Below are 23,345 nucleotides of genomic sequence, written 5' to 3'. Positions count from 1 at the left end.
TACTTTCAAGTCACAAAATGTTTGTGTTTCTTTTTGCTTCCATCATTTTTAAGCAGAATGTATCAGTTGATTTATATTTCCTAATTGAGAAAGTTTCTCAGAGGTTTCTTACCTGTGCTTTCATTTTCAGATACTAAAAATGAATAAAATCTTGGGTCAAATAAATAATTCCAGCTCCTTTTTTATACTGAGGGATTGATTTGCTTAAGATCAAAAAGTCAGTCACACACTGGCAGAACCAGAGAACTCAAATTTCCCTATACCTGTCCCCTGCTCTTTCTAAGAGTATGCTATCTCCCTTGAACAAGTCTAAATAGATAATGTATAGCACATTGCATTTAGTTTTGGAAGATTCTTTTTATCAGTAATGTTGACAAACTAAAGTATATTCAAAGGTGGGAAACAGGAAGGTTAAATAACTTAGGAATTAAATAATTTTTTTTAGAGTCAGAGAGTGGGGAATTGGGGAGAGGTGGTATCTAATATGGAGAAGAAAAGACTAAGAGAAGTATGGTGCCTCTTTTCAAACATTTGAGAGATTCTTACAGTAGAATAAATAATTTGATCATGCTTTTATAGGTATGGTTTCAAAGGGCAGAACCAGGACAGAATTAGTTAAGGGCTGTTACTGACTGAGAAATAGATTTCAGCTATGGAGAATAATATGAAAAAGGCTTTTTCATTTTTTTCTTATCAAATATATTGTTAAATAATTTATATACAAAACTGCTTCCATTTAAAACATACAATTGAATGAGTTATGACAGTTGTATACATCTGTGAAATAATCATCTTAATAAAAAAATATTGAACATTTCCAGCATCCCCAAGACCCTTCCTCCCTTCTGTAAAGATATCAGAAGATGCTTCATGGAGAATCAGGACTTTCACCACTGCCCAACGATAATGAGACCACGTACCCTTCACACTGTCAGTGGAGACCAGAAGGTGAGTTGTAACATGGGCCTCTGAACAAAACATTCAAAAAGTGGAGATGTTTATTCCAGTTATAAAATTAACAAGTTCTGGAGATCTAATGTATGACATGGTGATTATAGCTAATAATAGTGTATTATATACTTGTTGCAAAGAGAATAGAACTTAAATGTCCTCACCACAAAAAAAGAAAGGTGATTATGTGACAAGATGGAGATGTTAGCTAATGCTATGGTGGTAAACATTTGCAATATATAAATGTATCAAACCAACATATTGTAACCTTAAATTATACAATGCTGTATGTCAATTATATCTCATTAAAGCTGGGAATAAATGTTTTTTTCTAATCATATAGTCCACATTTTGCCTTCAAAATTTGTCTAAAAAAAACTCTCTCTGTTCAGTCTCCAGAACCCTCAGGTTGTTGTGTTTTTCTGCATTCTGTCCAGAGTTATAACACTGCTATTTGTGGGAGGATTGGTTTATAAGATATTCAGCTTCTCCATACCCAAAACAAGACTTACCATTTTAAACCTTGCATATTACTAAATATTGGGCCAAAATATATGATTTCCTTGCACACGCCAAGATGTGTATAAAAGTTTCTTAGGATATAGTTAGTGACAACCTCAAACCAGAAAGCAAGATTATTTTTCAGTAATTTCTCTGTGTACTCTAAATCACAAAAATCTCACATTCTACACTAACACTCCTACACTTTCAATATGACAATATAAACTTTCAAAGTAAAATTTTTAGGATGACTGCATTAGTTACGTTAAAAAGAAACTTCTACTTTCATGTTTTAAATAGTAACTATATTTGGCCCTCCCTATCTATAGTTCAATGTCCTCAGATTTAACCAACTCAACCAATAGTAGATCAAAAATATTTGTTTTAATTCCAGAAATTTCCAAAGAGCAAAACTTGAATTTGCTATGCACTAGATACTGAGGGATATCTCCTAACATTTAAAGTGTTTGCTTCTTTATCTTCAGTGATTTGACTTTGAACAGAGGAAACAGAAAATCTTAAAGACATAGAAATCTTAAGACATTAGAAATCTTAGTAATTTAAAAACTCAAAATTTGGACTAAAACTTCACTGAAATTTTAGCACACATTTGGTAGTTTAAAAAATTATGATTTTCTGAATTTGAGAAAATTTCATGACAAATGATATACATATGTAAATCTGATAGGAACAAAGTTCACCTGTATGCCGTTTTGATAGTATATGTAAAAGAATTTCAATTGTTCTGTTTTACTCTCTTCATTCTTTCTGAATCGATACTGCTAGATGATTACCAAAATTCATTTTTTCTATCTTCCAAACAAGTGGATAATATATCTGGACTTCTCCAGCAAGAGACAAGATTTGTGACTCCACTCGCAGTTAAGTGTAGCCACATGACTCTATTTCTGCCAATAAAATGTGATGCAAGTGAAGTGTGTCACTTCTGACACAGACCATAAGATACACTCTTTTCCACTAGCTAGAACTCATGTGCGTGATGGTAAGTCGCTTCAGTCATATCTGACTCTTTGCGACCCCATGGACTGTAGCCTGGCAGGCTCCTCTGTCCATGAGATTCTCCAGGCAAAAATACTGGAGTGGGGTGCCATTTCTTTCTCGAGGGGATCTTCCTGACCCAGGGATGGAATCTGTGTCTCTTGCGTTCACAGGTCAGTTCTTTACTGCTAGCACCACCTGGGAAGCCCAGCTGGAATCAATAGTGATGAGCTTTTGATCCTGCAAATGGCAATAGTGCCCCAGAAAACAGCACAACATGATAGATGGAACATGAGTTCCTAAACGATCAGAACCAGAGAGGCTGTCTACCAACCTGGAACACTGACAGCAGGCTTTTACATGAGAGATGAATAAACTTTACCTTCTTTAAGAAACTGAATTAATATTGGGTTTCTTTCAGCAGAGTAGCCTTACCCTGATTAACACACCTTGCTTTTGGTCTCAGTTTTTCAAGGTGATGGTACAAGTAAGGAGAATAGAGTAAGCAGCAGATTCTACAATTGTTCTGCCCCATGCAGACTTCCCTGGTGGCTCAGTGGTAAAGAATCTCCCTGCAGTGTAGCAGGCACAGAAGACATGGGTTCAATCCCTGGGTCAGGATCCCTGGAAAAACCATAGCTTTGACTAGATGGACCTTTGTTGGCAAAGTAATGTCTCTGCTTTTTAATATGCTGTCTAGGTTGGTCATACCTTTCCTTCCAAGGAGCAAGCATCTTTTAATTTCATGGCTGCAGTCACCATCTGTGGTGATTTTGGAGCCCAAGAAAATAAAGTCTGTCACTGTTTCCACTGTTTCCCGATCTATTTGCCATGAAGTGATGGGACCAGATGCCATGATCTTCATTTTCGGAATGTTGAGTTTTAAGCCAGCTTTATCACTCTCCTCTTTCACTTTCATCAATAGGCTCTTTAGTTTTTCTTTGCTTCCTGCCATAAGGGTGCTATCATCTGCATATCTGAGGTTATTGATATTTCTCCCGGTAATCTTGATTCCAGATTGTGCTTCCTCCAGTCCAGCGTTTCTCATGATGTACTTTGCATAGAAGTTAAATAACAGGATGACAATATACAGCCTTGACAAACACCTTTCCCGATTTGGAACCAGTCTGTTGTTCCATGTCCAGTTCTAACTATTTCTTCCTGACCTGCACACAGATTTCTCAGGAGGCAGGTCAGGTGGTTTGATATTCCCATCTCTTTAAGAAGTTTCCAGAGTTTGTTGTGGTACACACAGTCAAAGGCTTTGGCATAGTCAATAAAGCAGAAACAGATGTTTTTCTGGAACTCTCTTGCTTTTTCGATGATCCAACGGATGTTGGCAATTTGATCTCTGGTTCCTCTGCCTTTTCTAAATCCATCTTGAACATTCTGGAAGTCCATGGTTCAGGTACTGTTGAAGCCTGGCTTGGAGAATTTTGAGCATTACTTTACTAGCATGTGAGATGAGTGCAATTGTGCAGTAGTCTGAACATTCTTTGGCATAGCATTTCTTTGGGATTGGAATGAAAACTGACCTTTTCCAGTCCTGTGGCCACTGCTGAGTTTTCCAAATTTGCTGACATATTGAGTGCAGCACTTTCACAGCATCATCTTTTAGGATTTGAAATAGCTGAACTGGAATTCCATCACCTCCACTAGCTCTGTTCATAGTGATGCTTCCTAAGGTCCATTTGACTTCGCATTCCAGGATGTCTGGCTCTAGGTGAGTGATCACACCATTGTGATTATCTGGGTCATGAAAATCTTTTTTGTATAGTTCTTCTGTGTATTCTTGCCACCTCTTCTTAATATCTTCTGCTTCTGTTAGGCCCATACCATTTCTGTCCTTTATTATGCCCATCTTTGCAAGAAATGTTCCCTTGCTGCTACTGCTGCTAAGTCACTTCAGTCGTGTCCGACTCTGTGTGACCCCATAGACAGCAGCCCACCAGGCTCCCCCGTCCCTGGGATTCTCCAGGCAAGAACACTGGAGTGGGTTACCATTTCCTTCTCCAGTGCATGAAAATGAAAAGTGAAAGTGAAGTCGCTTAGTCGTGTCCAACCCTTAGCGCCCTCATGGACTGCAGCCCACCAGGCTCCTCCATCCATGGGATTTTCCAGGCAAGAGTACTGGAGTGGGGTGCCACTGCCTTCTCCAAATGTTCCCTTGGAATCTCTAATTTTCTTGAAGAGATCTCTAGTCTTTCCCATTCTATTGTTTTCCTCTATTTCTTTGCATTGATCACTGAGGAAGGCTTTCTTATCTCTCCTTGTTATTTTTTTGAACTCTCCATTCAAATGGGTATATCTTTCCTTTTCTCCTTTGCCTTCATTTCTCATCTCTTTGTATAGCTTCTCAGCTATACAAAATATGGGCTTTCCTGATGGCTCAGAGGTAAAGAATCCACCTGCCAATACAAGAGACATAAGAGATAAGAATTCTATCCCTGGGTCAGGAAGATTCCCTGGATAAGGAAATATTTTCTCCCACTCCATAACTTGTCTTTTCACCCTCTTAACAGTGTCTCTTGATAACAAAAGTCCTTAATTTTAGTGATGTTCAATTTATCAATATTTCCATTTTTGGTTAGTGACTGGTTTAAGAAATCTTGGACAATTCCAAGTTCATAAAGATATTCTCCTATGTTATCTTCTAGGAGTATTCCTCTGCTTTACACGAAAACTGATTTTTGAGTGTTGATTTTCTACATGGACATTCAGTTGACCTGGCACAACATATTGAAAAGAATATCCTTTTCCCCACAGCATCAGCAAAGATGCAGTGGCATCTTGGCTATGTATATTAAGTGTGAATTTATGTCTGAACTCTATCCTGTTCCATTGGTCTATTCGTCTACCCTTGTGACAACACCACACTGTCTTAATTGTTGCTTTAGAGTAGGTCTTGGTATTTGATAATAAAAGTTTTTACAACTTTATATTTTAAAACTTTCTCTTTATATGAATTTCCATATAAATTATATAATTATTTGTCAAGTTCTAAAAAAATAAAAATTGTGCAGGAATTTTGGTTAGCATTGCATTGTCAATAGGTGTATCCAAGAGAACTGAAAGTCTTGCACTATTTTTATTATCAGATGGTTTCCTGCTTATTTTTCATTTTCTTTGTCTCACAAATTGGGATGTAAGTTCCATGAGAGCAGAAACTTTATTCTTTTTTTTAATTGCCCCTTCCAGAGCCTAGAGTAATACCTGGCACATTGTATTTTCTTAATAAATAGTTTTGAAATAATTAATAGTCTAACTAAGATACCTTTTTTATTCTCCTCTCCACCTTTTCTTGGTCAGCCCACCTCATCCTTCAGATCTGAAATCATCTGCCAGTTCTTCAAGGGAACTTTGCCTGATCTCAAGAGTGAGACAGGCTCCTCTGTTACCTATCACTTGTTATGACATCCTATACTTTTTTTTTTTTAGCACTTACCTACATACAGTTATGTAATAATGGTAAATATTAGTCTCCCATGCAGAAAGTAAGCTCTGTGAGTATAAGGACTAAGTCTGTATTAATTTCTTACTCACTGCTATCCTGGCACTTAGCCTGGTACCATGCTCAAGGCAGATATAAAAAAAATTATTAAATTATTCTCTAGAAGAGGCCTAGACTCCTTCTACTGTTACTTAAAATCAGAAGTTATTGCCAACATTTTTCTATCCTAACATCACAAATCTCTCTAGTTGTTTCTGCTGCTCTTATCTCCTAGGTTATTTGGTGGGCATTCTCTACCAGATTTCCTGGGGTGGGAAGGGAACACTTCAGGACCCCTACCCAGAGGGGTTGAATCAGGAGACTCCTAAACTGGAACATGGAATGGTCTGTTGCTAACAAACTCTGCAGTAATTGTTGCAGTGGTGAGTTTGGCACTCACTTCCTTGGATTACATTCATGACACTGCTGCTTTATCTCTTGCATGCCATAATTTTTGTAACACAGCTCTGGGTCCAGTTTCTCTCATCATCCCTGCTCATGTCATCTTCTGCTTTTGCTCTCAAGGCTGCATTTTTTCTTCAGCCATCTGCCCTCCAAGGACAGCTGGAAGACCACCCTGACTGCCTAGTTAAGAACCTCATTAATCTCATCTTTATCCTTCTGGTCATGCTGACCACCCGGCTAGAGGGGTCACACACTGTCACAGCTCTCTGATCCAGCTTCAGAGACACTGAAAAGGAACTCGCCTAAGAGTCAGGGAATTTTGAGCCAGGAAACCAGAATTTGCTTTCTGTGTGATCTTGAAAATGTCAGTTAACTGCTCTTCACTCCACGTATAATAATAATACCTGCTTTCCCTACCTTAGAAATATGAAGATCAAATGATATGATGCATCATGTCGGAATTTTGTAAACTATGAACAAATGTATAAATATTAATTATAATTAATAATCTCAACCATCCAACACTTTGCATGATGAGACGGACTGTTTACACACTGTGTGTTTAATGGGAAGGATATCCTTCCTAGCATTGCTTTGTTCCTTGTAAGAAATAAACCAACTGGCTAACTGTTGTCTTCTCTGACTTCAAAACTTCCCATATACTGTGGTTCTGGCTACAGAGTAAAACCTGTTAATACTTTTGATCTTTTATATTTTTCACTACTTTTCTGTATGGGTTATACAAAATTGCCTTTAGGAGTCTGGATTCAGTCAATCTAGGGTAAAAGCAATATTTTTCAAGTAATAAAAGTAGAAAAGTCGCAAGTTGTTCTTTTGAAAAGCCAGGAGGGGACTTCCCTGGTGGTCCAGGGGTTAAGGCTCTGTGCTTCCACTGCAGAAGGCATGGGATCAATCCCAGGTCAGGGAACTAAGGATCCTGTGTTATTCATGCCAAAAAAAAAACCAAAGTATTAACTTATTAAGTGAAACAATGATTGCCACTTCTGTAATGAACTCTAATGACCTCTCCCCTGTAGTCTTATCACCCAATCCTATTGATTCTAATTACTAGTTAATTTCCTCTCCCCATAACCTCTACTGACATTGTCTTGTTTAAAACTTTCTCATCCTTAATGCCAACCATTAGAATTCCCTCCTGAGTTAATTAACTGCCTTTATTTGTTGCCTTCCAGTTCTTTTGCACTGCCATCAGGGGTCAACAAGCTATGGCTTATGGACCAAACAATGACAGTCCATAATATTTTATTAGGACACAGCCACATTCATTTATGTACATATTGTTTATGACTGCTTTGGTGTCACAGCTGCAGAACTGAGCAGTTTCAAAAGAGACCAGGTAGTGGGTTGAATGATGGCCCTTCAAAAGGTGTGCATGTGAACATGTTCAGTTGCTTTGGACATATCCAACTCCTTGTGACCGCCTGGACTGTAGCCCTCCAGGCTCCTCTACCCATGGGCTTATCCTGGCAAGAATACTGGAGTGAGCTCTCATTTATAGGAGATCTTCCCAATCCAGGGATTGACCCTGATGTGTTCACCTCCACATCTCTGGAACCTGTGAATATTACCTTTTTTGGGGAAAGCATCTTTGTAGATGTAACTAAAGAAAGAATTACAACATCATAGATTATCCAGGTGGGCAGTAAAGTCACTGATAAGCATCCTTGTTAGAGACACACCTCGAAGGCACACTCAAAGTAGTAGATGATGTGAGGATGAGAGTGAATGATGTAGCCAAGGAAGGCAAGGAATGTCCAGTCACCAGGAACCGGCAGACACAAGGAACAGAATCTCCCTGCCCCCAAGAGTCCCTGGGAAGAGTGCAGTCCTGCTGACACCTTTATTCTGGACTTCACTTCTCCAGAACTGTGGGGAGAAAAAAAAAAAAAAGATTTCTTGATATTTTAAGCCACTAGGTTGTGGTGATTTTTTTTACAATAGTCCTAGGAAATTAACCCAGTTCACAATTCTAACATTGACTATCCAGTACTTTAAGATAAGGTTTGTCAATTCTTGCATTTAGAGTTATCTTTTCTAAAATACAAATCGAACATATTAGCACAATTTGTGAGAAACTTCTTAACTAAACCCTACCTCCTTTTCCAGCTTCACATTACCCACTTTTCCTCTTTATTTTCTCCTCCTTTCTTTTCTTTTTTAAAATAAACCTTTAATTTACAATATATGTAGATTTAGGGACTTCCCTGATGATCCAGAGGTTGAGACTACACCTTTCAATGCAGGGGTGTGGGCTCGATTCCTGGTCGGGGAGCTAAGATCGCACATGCCTCACGGCCATAAAACGAAACATGAAACAGAAGAAATATTGTAACAAATTCAATAAAGACTTTAAAAATGGTCCACATCAAAAAAATGCAGAATACGTGTAGATTTACAGAATAATTGCCAAGATAGAATAGAGGATTCTCATATACTCTGAACCCAGTTTTCCCTTATTAACATTTTACGTGAGTGTCAACTACAAATTGGCACTTACCAAGAGCATTGCCAATGACTGAACAATGACGGCATTTGCCATCTGCCTCTATGGAGATTGAACCCCACGCGGCTATAGCTGTTGACCTTCAACAATCCCTGAGGGAGTTCAGGGTGGAGAGAGTCACTCTGTGCTCCAGGGAGTCTGGTGGGACGGGTCTTTAGAAAGTTGGATGTTTTTAGCACAGATTTTAAGATCTCAATCCTTGCATCCCCTCATATCTAGAGACACACTAAATCCCTTCATGGTGACATCAGACCCTCATGACTAACAAAAAAAACCTTTTGTAAATTGAGTGCTTCATGGTATTGAACTCTCCCTTCACCAAAACCTTATATGTTGACTTTCCCCGACCGCCGCTTTGGAGCAGTCTCTCAGAGCTATCTGAGTTGCTGACTCCCAGGCTTCAGTCCTCATTTTGCCCCAAATAAAACTTAACTCACAACTCTCAAGTTCTACATCTTTTTTTAGTCGACATGAGTATGGTACATTTGTCACAGTTAATAAAGCAATATTCAGTTCAGTCACTCAGTCATGTCCGACCCTTTGCGACCCCATGAATCGCGGCACACCAGGCTCCCTGTCCATCACCAACTCCCGCAGTTTACTCAAACTCATGTCCATCGAGTCGGTGATGCCATCCAGCCATCTCATCCTCTGTCGTCCCCTTCTCCTCCTGCCCCCAATCCCTCCCAGCATCAGGGTCTTTTCCAATGAGTCAACTCTTCACATGAGGTGACCAAACGAGTTTCAGCTTCAGCATCAGTCCTTCCAATGAACACCCAGGACTGATCTCCTTTAGGATGGACTGCTTGGATCCCCTGCAGTCCAAGGGACTCTCAAGAGTCTTCTCCAACACCACAGTTCAAAAGCATCAAATCTTCAGCGCTCAGCCTTCTTCACAGTCCAACTCTCACATCCATACATGACCACTGGAAAAATCATAGCCTTGACTAGACGGACCTTTGTTGGCAAAGTAATGTCTCTGTTTTTTTATATGCTGTCTAGGTTGGTCATAACTTCCCTGCCAAGGAGTAAGTGTCTTTTAATTTCATGGCTGCAATCACCATCTGCAGTGATTTTGGAGCCCAGAAAAATAAAGTCTGACACTGTTTCCCGATCTATTTGCCATGAAGTGATGGGACCAGATGCCATGATCTTAGTTTTCTGAATGTTGAGCTTTAAGCCAACTTTTTCACTCTCCTCTTTCACTTTCATCAAGAGGCTCTTTAGTTCTTCTTCACTTTCTGCCATAAGGGTGGTGTCATCTGCATATCTGAGGTTATTGATATTTTTCCCAGCAATCTTGATTCCAGCTTGTCCTTCTTCCAGCCCAGCATTTCTCATGATGTACTCTGCATAGAAGTTAAATAAGCAGGGTGACAATATACAGCCTTGACGTACTCCTTTTCCTATTTGGAACCAGTTGTTCCATGTCCAGTTCTAACTGTTGCTTCCTGACTTGCATACAGGTTTCTCAAGAGGCAGGTCAAGTGGTCTGGTATTCCCATCTCTTTCAGAATTTTCCCACAGTTTATTGTGATCCACACAGTCAAAGGCTTTGGCGTAGTCAATAAAGCAGAAATAGATGCTTTTCTGGAACTCTCTTGCTTTTTCAATGATCCAGTGGATATTGGCAATTTGATCTCTGGTTCCTCTGCCTTTTCTAAGACCAGCTTGAACATCTGAAAGTTCACGGTTCACATATTGCTGAAGCTTGGCTTGGAGAATTTTGAGCATTACTTTACTAGCGTGTGAGATGAATGCAATTGTGCAGTAGTTTGAACGCTCTTTAGCATTGTCTTTCTTTGAGATTGGAATGAAAACAGACCTTTTCCAGTCCTGTGGCCACTGCTGAGTTTTCCAAATTTGCTGGCATATTGAGTGCAGCACTTTCACAGCATCATCTTTCAGGATTTGAAATAGCTGAACTGGAATTCCATCACCTCCACTAGCTTTGCTCATAGTGATGCTTTCCAAGGCCCACTTGACTTCACATTCCAGGATGTCTGGCTCTAGGTGAGTAATCACACCATCGTGATTATCTGGGTTGTGAAGATCTTTTTTGTATAGTTCTTCTGTGTATGCTTGCCACCTCTTCTTCATATCTTCTGCTTCTTTTAGGTCCGTATCATTTCTGTCCTTTATCAAGCCCAAAGCAATACTAGTACATTATTAATTTAAGTCCATTCTTTATTCAGATCTCCTCAGTTTACCTGTTTTCCAGCCCAGGATCTCATTCACATTACATTTAGTCATCCTATATCTTTCTTTTTCTCTCTTTCCTTTCCATCTTTTCTTGTTTTTTCTGCTCTGTGCCAAATAGTAGGCATATAAACAAGCATGGCTTCTCCTTAGAAAGTCCAGTGAGGCTAACTGAAAATGAAAAGTGAACAAATTAATTAGTTAATAGAGTCAAGATAAATGCAAAGAAGAATGTGAATAGGAGACGGACAGAAGCCACATTTAACAGAGTCATATTAGGGAATAACTCCATCTGATTATTATTATTATTATAATTTTGGCTGCATGGCATGCACGATCTTATCTTCCTGACTGGTAATCAAACCCATGCTCTCTGCATTGAGAGCACGAAGTCTTAACCACTGGACCCCCCCAGCAAATCCCCTGATTATTTTTTAAAGGTTGTTCATAGTGACAGTAAAAGTTGCAGAAGAAGCACTCATTAAGGAAGCTATTGCCATCGTTCAGGTTAAAGATGACAATGGCTTGACTTGAATTTTGCAATGGAGATGGAATTAGAGTTAACAGCCACATTCCAGAGTTATTTTTGAGGTAGAAACAAAGGGTCTTGATAAGTGTAGCTGTGGATAAGGATGTTCTATCCTCCAGCCATACTAATAACTTGTTCCTCCTCATACTTCCCTTGATAGGGAAGGTTCCAAGATCTCATAATTATTGAATCCTCTCTGGGTAAATGCCCTTTTCTTCCCTGGTTGTTTTACTGGTAAATAATTTCTCTTCAGTATTCTGTTCTCTTTAATATTTTTCACCACTTCTGCAAAACCTTCCTCTACTTTGCCTCTGTGTTCCTCCCTCCATCCCACCTCTCTGAGTGAGGGATCTTTCCCCATTCAGTGCTTATAGCAGTCTACACTAGTTTGTGGCACCCTGCATTGTATTGCTATTTGCTTACGTATCTGTCTTTTGAAGGCATCATGTCATATTCCTAGTACAGTCCCTGGCACAGAGAGGAGTAAATGAATATTTAATTGATCCAATCTTTACTACAATTATGGGCTTCCCGTGTGGCTCAGCTGGTAAAGAATCCACCTACAAGGCAGGAGACCTGGGTTTAATCCCTGGGTTGGGAAGATCCCCTGGAGAAGGGAAAGGATACCCACCCCAGTATTCTGGCCTGGAGAATTCCATGGACTATACAGTCCATGGAGTCACAAATAGTCGGACACGACTGAGCAACTTTCACTTTGCTTCACCTACTGTAATTTCACAGAAAGGGAAAAAGAGTGTTACTTATAAATTTCATATTAGAAATCATTATCAAAACCATCACTAGCAAATCTAAAATATAAATAATGTCATCCACAGTGCACTTATGACTTCTGATCTTTTGCAACCACATTCCTTGTTAAAACTTGTAATTTAAACAAGTGTCTTTTATTCTAAGATATATAGAACTCTCTGTTTAAAGAGACATCTGTACAGGAGTCATATTATTTTGTAAAGTTTCAGTCTTCATTTTTTAATTCCATCACTGTTTTGGTTTCAAGTAAGAACCGAGTCTCCATGTCTAAAATTAAGAATCACTCAGGTAAATCAAAGAACTAAAGACCCAAACTTTGATTAATCAAAAGTTTATGGAGATGTTCTTAAACATGTGTATGTTTCAATTCCTTTTCTTTCAGAATACTGCCTTCTGTTGGATCTCACAAAATTAGGTTATGAAAGAGCAACATTGCATAGGAACCTGGGATGTTAGGTCCATGAATCAAGGCAAATTAGAAGTGGTCAAACAGGAGGTGGCAAGAGTGAATGTTGACATCCTAGGAATCAGCGAACTAAAATGGACTGGAATGGGTGAATTTAACTCAGATGACCATTATATCTACTACTGTGGGCAGGAATCCCTTAGAAGAAATGGCATAGCCATCATAGTCAACAAAAGAGTCCAAAAAGCAGTACTTGGATGCAATCTCAAAAATCACAGAATGATCTCTGTTCGTTTCCAAGGCAAACCATTCAATATCACAGTAATCCAAGTCTATGTCCCAACCAGTAATGCTGAAGAAGCTGAAGTTGAATGGTTCCTTGAAGACCTACAAGACCTTTTAGAACTAACACCCAAAAAAGATGTCCTTTTCATTATAGGGGACTGGAATGCAAAGGTAGGAAGTCAAGAAACACCTGGAGTAACAGGCAAATTTGGCTTTGGAGTACAGAATGAAGCAGGGCAAAGGCTAATAGAGTTTTGCCAAGAGAACACACTGGTCATAGCAAACACCCTTTTCCAACAACACAAGAGGAGACTCTACACATGGACATCACCAGATGGTCAACACCAAAATCAGATTGATTGCATCCTTTGCACCCAAAGATGGAGCTCTATATAGTCAGCAAAAACAAGACTGGGAGCTGACTGTGGCTCAGATCATGAACTCCTTATTGCCAAATTCAGACTTAAACTGAAGAAAGTAGGGATAACCACTAGACCATTCAGGTATGACCTAAATCAAATCCCTTATGACTATACAGTGGACGTGAGAAATAGATTTAAGGGACTAGATTTGAAAGACAGAGAGCCTAATGAACTATGGACAGAGGTTCGTGACATCATACAGGAGACAGGGATCAAGACCATCCCCATGGAAAAGAAATGCAAAAAGGCAAAATGGTTGTCTGAGGAGGCCTTACAAATAGCTGTGAAACAAAGAGAAGCGAAAAGGAAAGATATTCCCATACGAGTGCAGAGTTCCAAAGGATAGCCAGGAGAGATAAGAAAGCCCTCCTCAGTGATCAATGCAAAGAAATAGAGGAAAACAATAGAATGGGAAAGACAGAGATCTCTTCAAGAAAATTAGAGATACCAAGGGACCATTTCATGCAAAAATGGGCTCAATAAAGGACAGAAATGGTATGGACCTAACAGAAGCAGAAGATATTAAGAAGAGGTGGCAAGAATACACAGAAGAACTATACAAAAAAAGATCTTCACAACCCAGATAATCATGATGGTGTGATCACTCACACTCACCTAGAGCCAGACATCCTGGAATGTGAAGTCAAGTGGGCCTTGGAAAGCATCACTATGAACAAAGCTAGTGGAGGTAACAGAATACCAGTTGAGCTATTTCAAATCCTGAAAGATGATGCTGTGAAAGTGCTGCACTCAATATGCCAGCAAATTTGGAAAACTCAGCAGTGGCCACAAGACTGGAAAAGGTCCGTTTTCATTCCAGTCCCAAAGAAAGTCAATCTCAAAGAATGTTCAAACTACCACACAATTGCACTCATCTCACATGCTAGTAAAGTAATGCTCAAAATTCTCCAAGCCAGGCTTTAGTAGTACATGAACCGTGAACTTCCAGATGTTCAAGCTGGTTTTAGAAAAAGCAGAGGAACCAGAGATCAACTTGCCAGCATCTGCTTGATCATCGAAAAAACAAGAGAGTTCCAGAAAAACATCTATTTCTGCTTTATTGACTACGCCAAAGCCTTTGACTGTGTGGATCACAATAAACTGTGGAAAATTCTGAAGGAGATGGGAATACCAGACCACCTGACCTGCCTCTTGTGAAACCTATATGCAGGTCAGGAAGCAACAGTTAGGACTGGACATGGAACAACAGACTGGTTCCAAATAGGAAAAGGAGTACGTCAAGGCTATATATTGTCACCCTGCTTATTTAACTTCTATGCAGAGTACATCATGAGAAATGCTGGGCTGGAAGAAGGACAAGCTGGAATCAAGATTGCTGGGAAAAATATCAATAACCTCAGATATGCAGATGACACCACCCTTATGGCAGAAAGTGAAGAGGAACTAAAGAGCCTCTTGATGAAAGTGAAAGAGGAGAGTGAAAAAGTTGGCTTAAAGCTCAACATTCAGAAAACTAAGATCATGGCATCTGGTCCCATTACCTCATGGGAAATAGATGGGGAGACAGTGGAAACAGTGTCAGACTTTATTTTTCTGGGCTCCAAAATCACTGTAGATGGTGATTGCAGCCATGAAATTAAAAGACGCTTACTGCTTGGAAGGAGAGTTATGGCCAACCTAGACAGCATATTAAACATCAGAGACATTACTTTGCCAACAAAGGTCCGTCTGGTCAAGGCTATGGTTTTTCCAGTGGTCACATATGGATGTGAGAGTTGGACTGTGAAGAAGGCTGAGCACCAAAGAATTGATGCTTTTGAACTATGGCATTGAAGAAGACTCTTTAGTCCCTTGGACTGCAAAGAGATCCGACCAGTCCATCCTAAAGGAGATCAGTCCTGGGTGTTCATTGGAAGGACTGATGCTGAAGCTGAAACTCCAGTACTTTGGCCACCTCATGTGAAGAGTTGACTCATTGGAAAAGACCCTGATGCTGGGAGGGATTGGGGGCAGGAGGAGAAGGGGATGACAGAGCATGAGATGGTTGGATGGCATCACCAACTCGATGGGCATGAGTTTGGGTAATCTCCAGGAGTTTGTGGTGGACAGGGAGCCCGGTGTGCTTCGATTCATGGGGTTGCAAAGGGTCGGACATGACTGAGCGACTGAACTGAACCGAACTGATGTAACTTATTTAATCACCTTGATTTATAAATTTAATTAGTCCATGCTGATTATAAGGATGGTTTCTTCTTTTTTTTTATTTTACGTGTGAATATAGTTGATTTATAATATTGTTTCAGTTTCAGGTGTATAGTAAAGTGATTCATTTATACATATACATGTATCCATCCTCTTTCAGATTCTTTTCCCATATAGGCCATCACAGAATATTGTCATCTTAATTATCTGATAACTTTAGCACAGAATCCCTTCAAAAGATATTTGCCTTGTATTTATTTTCATATTAGAAACATGGCTCACAAGCTGGTCACATTTTTATAAATAGTAGATATTACATTTCCTAAAATCAAGGGCAACTTCCAACAAGTATGCCTTGTTCAAAGTTTTATCAATTCCTTTGAAGATTTTCTCAGAAAAAAAGAAACGATATTCTGCTAGATTCTACAACATATTGTAGTATAGCAATACCTAAGAAGCCTGGAATTGAGGTTGCACAAATGTAGCTAATTTTCAAATCTCTTAAGATATCATAGTCTTTAAAATGTTAGCTAATTCTTTCAAAGAAGTACTCTAAATATCTCAACTCCAGACTGGGAGTCAGAAAATTATGGCTTATTTTCAGACAACAAAGATTCAGAGTTATTCATTAAATGTATATAAATAACTTGCTATTTGTTTCTATTATGTATAGAATTTGCTGATTTCTGTTTACTTGTTAGCTTCAGTCAATAATACCAATTTAGATACTTGAATTGCTGGAAAGCAGTACCTCATTATTGTGAACATACTCTGTTTTGTATTTTGGATACTAATGTGCATGTATAGAGATGTTTTTAAACATTTTAATGATCATTTAAACATTTAAATAAAAACACAGCAACCTTCAAAAGTTCCTTCTGGGAAAACACTTTCCCCCAACCAACAACATTGTCAGATAAGATAGTCAGATGGGCCATATTCATTTGAAAGTTCTCTTGTAAATAATCTTTCACTATTAAAGGATTCTGACCTCTGACCCTGCTTGCTTTTAAGGAGAAAAACTGACTCTTATCTATGAGGGAAGTCTATCTTTCTAAAAAAGAATATCTTGCTCCCATTAGCTAAACAAATAGCTGTAGACTGAACTCCTCTTTGGGTAAGTTTCCTCTGCCACCACCATCTCCAGAGTTTAGATGGGAAGCCTTTTGTTTGCATTCCAAAATGGCTCTGTTAATATTTAGACTAAATCGACTAAAAGTCAACTCAATCAAAGTGCTGTTAAAGATCTTCAGGGCAGAGTAACTTACAACATCTTTAGTGATAACTGTGAGAATGGGAATAAGAAGGACAGAGAGAAGGAGAAAAAAAAAGAAGAAAAGGGCAGGGGGAGGGAAATCCTTAGGGAGCTTTGAAAACAATGGTCCCTCTTATTAAAACATTTTTCCAATCTCATCAAGATTTGAGCAGATGGAAACCACAGAATGTCTGGGTATGTTCCAATGGCCCTTGAGTTTCTTTTGTACCACCAACATGCCCAGATTTCATGCCCCTTTAGAAACTTGGCCCTGGCTAAAACACGGACAATAACCAAATTCTTTCTCTTTTCTCTAAACATAAATGAGAGCCCCCATATGGTGAATGTGTATTCACCATAAATGTGAAATTGCTTAGGAAGTATCCAGAGCAATCTCATTAATAGGAAGTAGACATATTCTCGTTACCAATTTCTAGAAACACAAAATTAAGTCTGTAGGATCAAGGCTGCTAGTTGTTATCCAGTATCCATTCGCTCTATTTTTGTAATGAAACCACTGAGTTTTAGCTGCTCAGAATATAAGCTACACTTACCAATCTGCCTTGCAGCTAAGTATAGTCACATTACTGACTCTGATCTGTGGAATCTGAGCAGAAGTGATGTATGCACCTCTTGATCTACCCTTAAAAGGGAAAGGATCTACCCTCCATGTTTTTTTCCCCTTTTTGTACTAACTGAAATGCAGAAGTGAGGCTGAATAGTTTTAAGCAATGTGTGCATGGGAAATACCTTGTGGCAACATGAAAGAAGCAGCCCAGATTCCTGGATACTCACCAGGTTTCCTGAAGCAAAAAGCTACCTTTTAGTCCTGGACTGCCAACCGCCAGACTGTTACACAAGATGAAATAAAGAAATGTGTCTACCATGTTTAAGTCATTAATTTGGGTCTCAGTCTAGGTACTGTTCCTATATTCTGAAACAGATCACTATGCCAGTGAGTTAGCCAGAAGAATAACAAAAATAGCCTAACGTTGAAAATTATGTTCAAAAGGATGCAAAGAAACTCAGATGTAGTCAAAACATTAGCATCACAGGTAAAAAGTTGAAATTTATAAAAGCCAGGACATGGAAGCAACCTAGATGCCCATCAGCAGATGAATGGATAAGAAAGCTGTGGTACATACACACTATGGAATATTACTCAGCCATTAAAAAGAATACATTTGAATCAGTTCTAATGAGATGGATAAAACTGGAGTCCATTATACAGAGTGAAGTAAGCCAAAAAGATAAACACCAATACAGTATACTGACTCATATATATGGTATTTAGAAAGATAGTAATGATAACTCTATATGCAAGACAGAAAAAGAGACACAGATGTATAAAACAGACTTTTGGACTCTATGGGAGAAGGCGAGGGTGGGATGATCTGAGAGAACAGCATCAAAACATGTATATTATCAAGTGTGAAACAGACTGGCAGTCAAGGTTGGATGCATGAGACAAGTGCTCGGGGCTGGTGCACTAGGATGACCCAGAGGGATGGGATGAGGAGGGAGGTGGGAGGGGGGTTCAGGATGGGGGACACATGTAAGTCCATGGTTGATTCATGTCAATGTATGGCAAAAACCACTACAATATTGTAAAGTAATGAGTTAGTTGGTTAGTTCAGTCGCTCAGTTGTGTCTGACTCTTTGCGACCCCATGAATCGCAGCACGCCAGGCCTCCCTGTCCATCACAAACTCGCGGAGATTACCCAAACTCATGCCCATTGAGTCGGTGATGCCATCCAACCATCTCATCCTCTGTCGTCCCCTTCTCCTCCTGCCCCGAATCCCTCCCAGCATCAGGGTCTTTTCCAATGAGTCAACTCTTCGCATCAAGTGGCCAAAGTACTGGCGTTTCAGCTTCAGCATCAGTCCTTCCAATGAACACCCAGGACTGATCTCCTTCAGGACGGACTGGTTGGATCTCCTTGCAGTCCAAGGGACTCTCAAGAGACTTCTCCAACGCCACAGTTCAAAAGCATTAATTTTTCGGCACTCAGCCTTCTTCACAGTCCAACTCTCACATCCATACATGACCACTGGAAAAATCATAGCCTTGACCAGACGGACCTTTGTTGGCAAAGTAATGTCTCTGCTTTTTAATAGCTGTCTAGGTTGGTCATAACTTTCCTTCCAAGGAGTAAGTGTCTTTTAATTTCATGGCTGCAGTCACCATCTGCAGTGATTAGCCTCCAACTAATAAAAATAAATAAGTAGATAAATAAAAGAAAAAATAGAAAATGTTTTAAGTTATTCACTTATTTTTGGCTGTACTGAATCTTCGCTGCCGTGTGACAGCTGCTTATTACGGCGCTTCTTGGTGTGGCGCGCGGGCTCAGGCACGCAGGCGTCAGCGGTTGCGGTGCGCCGGCTTAGCGGTTCTGCAGGACGTGGCATCTTTCGGGACCAGAGACTGAGTCCACGTCTCCTGCATTGGCAAATGGGCTCTTGGAATACCAGGGAAGTGCCTTATATTTAAACGTTTTTAAAAGGCTGATGTGCCATTTGAGGACTGATAACAGGAAACTGAAATTGGTGAAACTGGTCAAAAAAAAAAAATCAAGAAACGTTCAAAAGTTTAGCAAAAATATCAGACGAAATGAAAAAATCTTGTCACAGATGCGATGTTAAATGTTTGCCCTAAACAAGGGACATTGATATTTTGAGTTGATAACAGTTTGCAGAAAAGATTTGAAATCCTTCTATTCCAACTAGTGAAAAGGAAAGGAGTATTTCTGGAAAAGATGACTAATTTCAACTGTGCGTTTAACATCTTAAATTATATTTATACTTTGTTTCATCAGTAAGAAAGTATAAGGAAGGATTAAAAATAAATTGACTAAACAATCTTAAAATGCTATAAAACGGGTGAAGTGGAAAATGACAGAATCAACCACACCACATGATAAATTTGTTTATTTTTAGAAATAAACAAATTTCAAAAGTTGTATTTGAGAAATTGGGAGAGAATTCTAAAGACTCAAAACATTGGCAAGATAGAAATGTCATTGAAAAGTCTGAGAAGAAATTAATATATACTGACATTTTTTAAAAATATGTATTATTGATATGACAGAAAGAGGATCAAAGTGGATGCAGAGAGAGATAAGAATGGGGTTACTGAACGTGAGTAATGGTATGAGCTATGAATTCAACTTCAAGCTCCCTGATTGGCAGTGAGGGCAAAGGTGACCAGATTTCTCACATTTTATTGTTGTTCAGCACATAGTGAAAGTTGCTTATTTAAACAAATATTAAAAAATATATATATATATTTTATCCATTGAGTGATTTGGCTGCATCAGGCCTCAGGGGCAGCGCACAGGGCCTTTTGTTGCAGCTCATGGACTCTGGTTGAGGCACCAGTGTCAGTGGCTGCTCCGCATGGGCTTAACTGCTCTGCGGCATGTGGGACCTTGGTCCCCCTCAGGGATGGAACTCACGTCCCCCACATTGCACGGTGGATTCTCAACCGCCGGACTACCAGGGAAGTCCCTGGAAGGTTTTTAAGTTAGAGAATCTCCCAGAATTGAAAGAGACACATGTACCCCAGGGTCCACTGCAGCACTGTTTACAATAGCTAGGGCATGGAAGCAACCTAGATGTCCATCAGCAGACCAATGGATAAGAAAGCTGTGGTACATATACATAACGGAATATTACTCAGCTATAAAAAAGAATGCTTTGAGTCAGTTCTAATGAGGCGAATGAAACTGGAGCCTATTATACACGGTGAAGTAAGTCAGAAAGAAAAACACCGATACAGTATATTAACGCATATATATGGAATTTAGAAAGATGGTAAAGGCAACCCTATATGCAAGACAGCAAAATAGACACAGATATAAAGAACAGACTTTTGGATTCTGTGGGAGAAGGCAAGGGTGGGGTGATTTGAGAGAATAGCACTGAAACATGTATATTACCATATGTGAAATGGATCACCAGTCCAAGTTTGATGCATGAAGCAGGGCACTCAAAGCTGGTGCACTGGGACAACCCAGAGGGATGGGATGGGAGGGAAGGGGGAGGGGGGTTCAGGATGGGGGACACATGTACACCTGTGGCTGATTCATGTCAATGTATGGCAAAAACCAACACAATATTGAAAATCAGCTTCCAATTAAAATAAATACATTAATTTTTTTAAAGAGCACTTACAAGATTTTTATTTTAATTATGCTAATCTGTTTTCAAAATAATCTTGTGTAAAAGCCCAAAGTAAGAAGCAAACAGGAAGCAGAATATTCTTCCTAAGGTTGAAGCAGTTGCCCAAATTCTTTGGCTTTTCTGAACCTCCCTTCTCATGCTCTGGAGGGTTGTTCATAGGAAGGGGTTTCTTGGTGTCTTAGAGGTTCCATGAGGGCTCATTTAAATGCCATATTTGTACTGTTAGCAGTTTGCTGTACTCATCAATGATAGCATTCATATATATTTGCCTGGATAGAAAATATTTATTTCTTAGTAAAAGGAAATGGTAATCCCTTTTAACCAATATTTAGTACCCTTCATTTTGGTAAATATCAGTTTAAATGAAGTACTGTTTTTCCCATGGTAGGTGTATTAACAGCAAGCATTAATTTCTTTTCCTGAATGTAGATATAGTTTCCTCCCTTCAATCTCTCCATTTGAAAAGTATTACATAATAGTGACATTGAATATTTGGTTAGGTTCTGAATAAGAAGTTGTTTAAACCTTTTATTTTTGGTTATAAAAAGAGGACCAAAAAAATGCTTTACATCTTCCTAACTTTTAGCATTTTTTCCAAAGATGTCTCTCTCTTTCTCACCCACTTTTAAAACAAGATTGGCTATCTACAGGACGCTAATTTCTGAGTCATTCTCTATATTCAGCCACTTATTCAGAGTACGACTATTGCCTTGGGGTTTGTTGTCTGCAGACCATTTTGAAGATGAATCTGAACACTGAGTTCTGAACAATCTTATGGCCAGACCCAGAGCCACAGTGAATATTACAATGTAAGACTTGTTAGTAATGGAAAAAAGAATAGAATATCTTTCTACGAATGTGTTTATATTTTCTGGTAGAAGACAATAACTTCTTTAATATGAAAAGTATGTACACCTTCTTTATAACTTTTGTAACCCACAATTAATATGAAATCTTACCCAGGTGGTGCTAGTGGTAAAGAACCCTCCTACTGAAGCAGGAGACATAAGAGAAGGGCGTTTGATTCCTGGGTCGGGAAGACCCCCTGGAGGAGGGCATGACAACCCACTCCAGTCATTCTTGCCTGGAGAATCCCATGGACAGAGGAGCCTGGCAGACTACAGTCCATAGGGTTGCAAAGAGTCAGACACAACTGAAGGAACCTCGCAAACATGCAGGCACTTACCATCATTAGGAAGAAAGTGTAAACATAATTTCCATGCCAAAAAATAGAAAAGAAAAACATGCTAGATCAAATAACTGAGCTAAATGTTTCACAACAATTTGTGTTGATAAATTATTATCATCATTTGGTAAAATTAAGAATTTTATGATACCACTTTCCAGTTTATTCAATGCAAAATTTAAAACCACCAAAATTGGCATTGTTAATGCTGCAAAAGTTCTTTTTTTTTTTTTTTTCAAATTTGTCTGGCCTTGGTGTACTATAATGCTCACTGGAAATAAAACTTCAAGAGTGAGGAGAAATAAACGGGGTCCAAATTTTTCTGAGTCTGTAGTACTTTCATCATAGTGTTCCTGGAACAGGAGGAGAGTGGGGATAGACAAAAACAGCTTCAAGGAACTAGCTACTTTGGAACACTAAACCACAGTCCCTGAGCACATTCTATTTTAACAATAGCCACAGAGCCCTTTCTAAAGAATTGCCTCATCTTTAATATTTTAAACCCAATGCCTTAAGTGATATACTGGTTATTTTCCACTCTCTGGATGATTCCTACTTTGATGAGTTGCTTTATGTCTCTGGATTTCAGTAGATGGTCTGCAGGGTATGGCAAAATATTTCACGTTTGGTTGCTCAGATTTCTATACACTTCTGACAAGCTGCTGGATTTATGGGCCAAGCAAGATTTTCTCTGAATGTGCTTCTTTGTTCTACCTTGGGGTTTAAAATAATTTTCCTATAAATCCTCAACCTTTTTTTTTTTCTTATTGGAAGTGAGTAAAAAGCAAACAGAATCCTTATTATAGCTTACTTTTCACCTAAGCAGTACAAAAGAAAATCTTTCAAAATCCATAATCTTTGTGACTGAAAGTTTATGGCTTTCAGTTTCTTACAAATGAAAGTTTGTATTATAGAAAAACTAACTTGAGAGAGTGTTTTCCAAGGTTGGCACATAGTAGGTGCTTAACAAACTCATGTTAATTGCTTTCTTTTGAGACCATCAGGAGGTTCTTCCTTCTTCTAGCTCAGAATCATTATTATGCTAAAGTTATCCTTAACACTCTCACGGACTTGGA

General features: G+C 39.0%; 1 protein-coding gene across 1 annotated transcript in view; it reads right to left on the bottom strand.

Moving 5' to 3' along the window:
- The window catches only part of HFM1 (helicase for meiosis 1), a 136,121-nt gene extending 116,811 nt beyond the window's left edge, over positions 1-19,310 (bottom strand). The window contains exons 1-2 of the mRNA XM_070467177.1: positions 19,188-19,310; positions 11,081-11,240 (exon numbers count right to left, since the gene is read on the bottom strand). Coding sequence (XP_070323278.1) covers positions 11,081-11,240; positions 19,188-19,310 — 283 coding nt within the window. The remainder of the gene's footprint in view (positions 1-11,080; positions 11,241-19,187) is intronic.
- Between the last annotated feature and the right edge of the window lie 4,035 nt (positions 19,311-23,345).

Source organism: Odocoileus virginianus, chromosome 5 (assembly GCF_023699985.2).
Source record: "Odocoileus virginianus isolate 20LAN1187 ecotype Illinois chromosome 5, Ovbor_1.2, whole genome shotgun sequence".
Taxonomy (NCBI): domain Eukaryota; kingdom Metazoa; phylum Chordata; class Mammalia; order Artiodactyla; family Cervidae; genus Odocoileus; species Odocoileus virginianus.
This window is presented reverse-complemented; position numbering and strand designations above follow the sequence as displayed.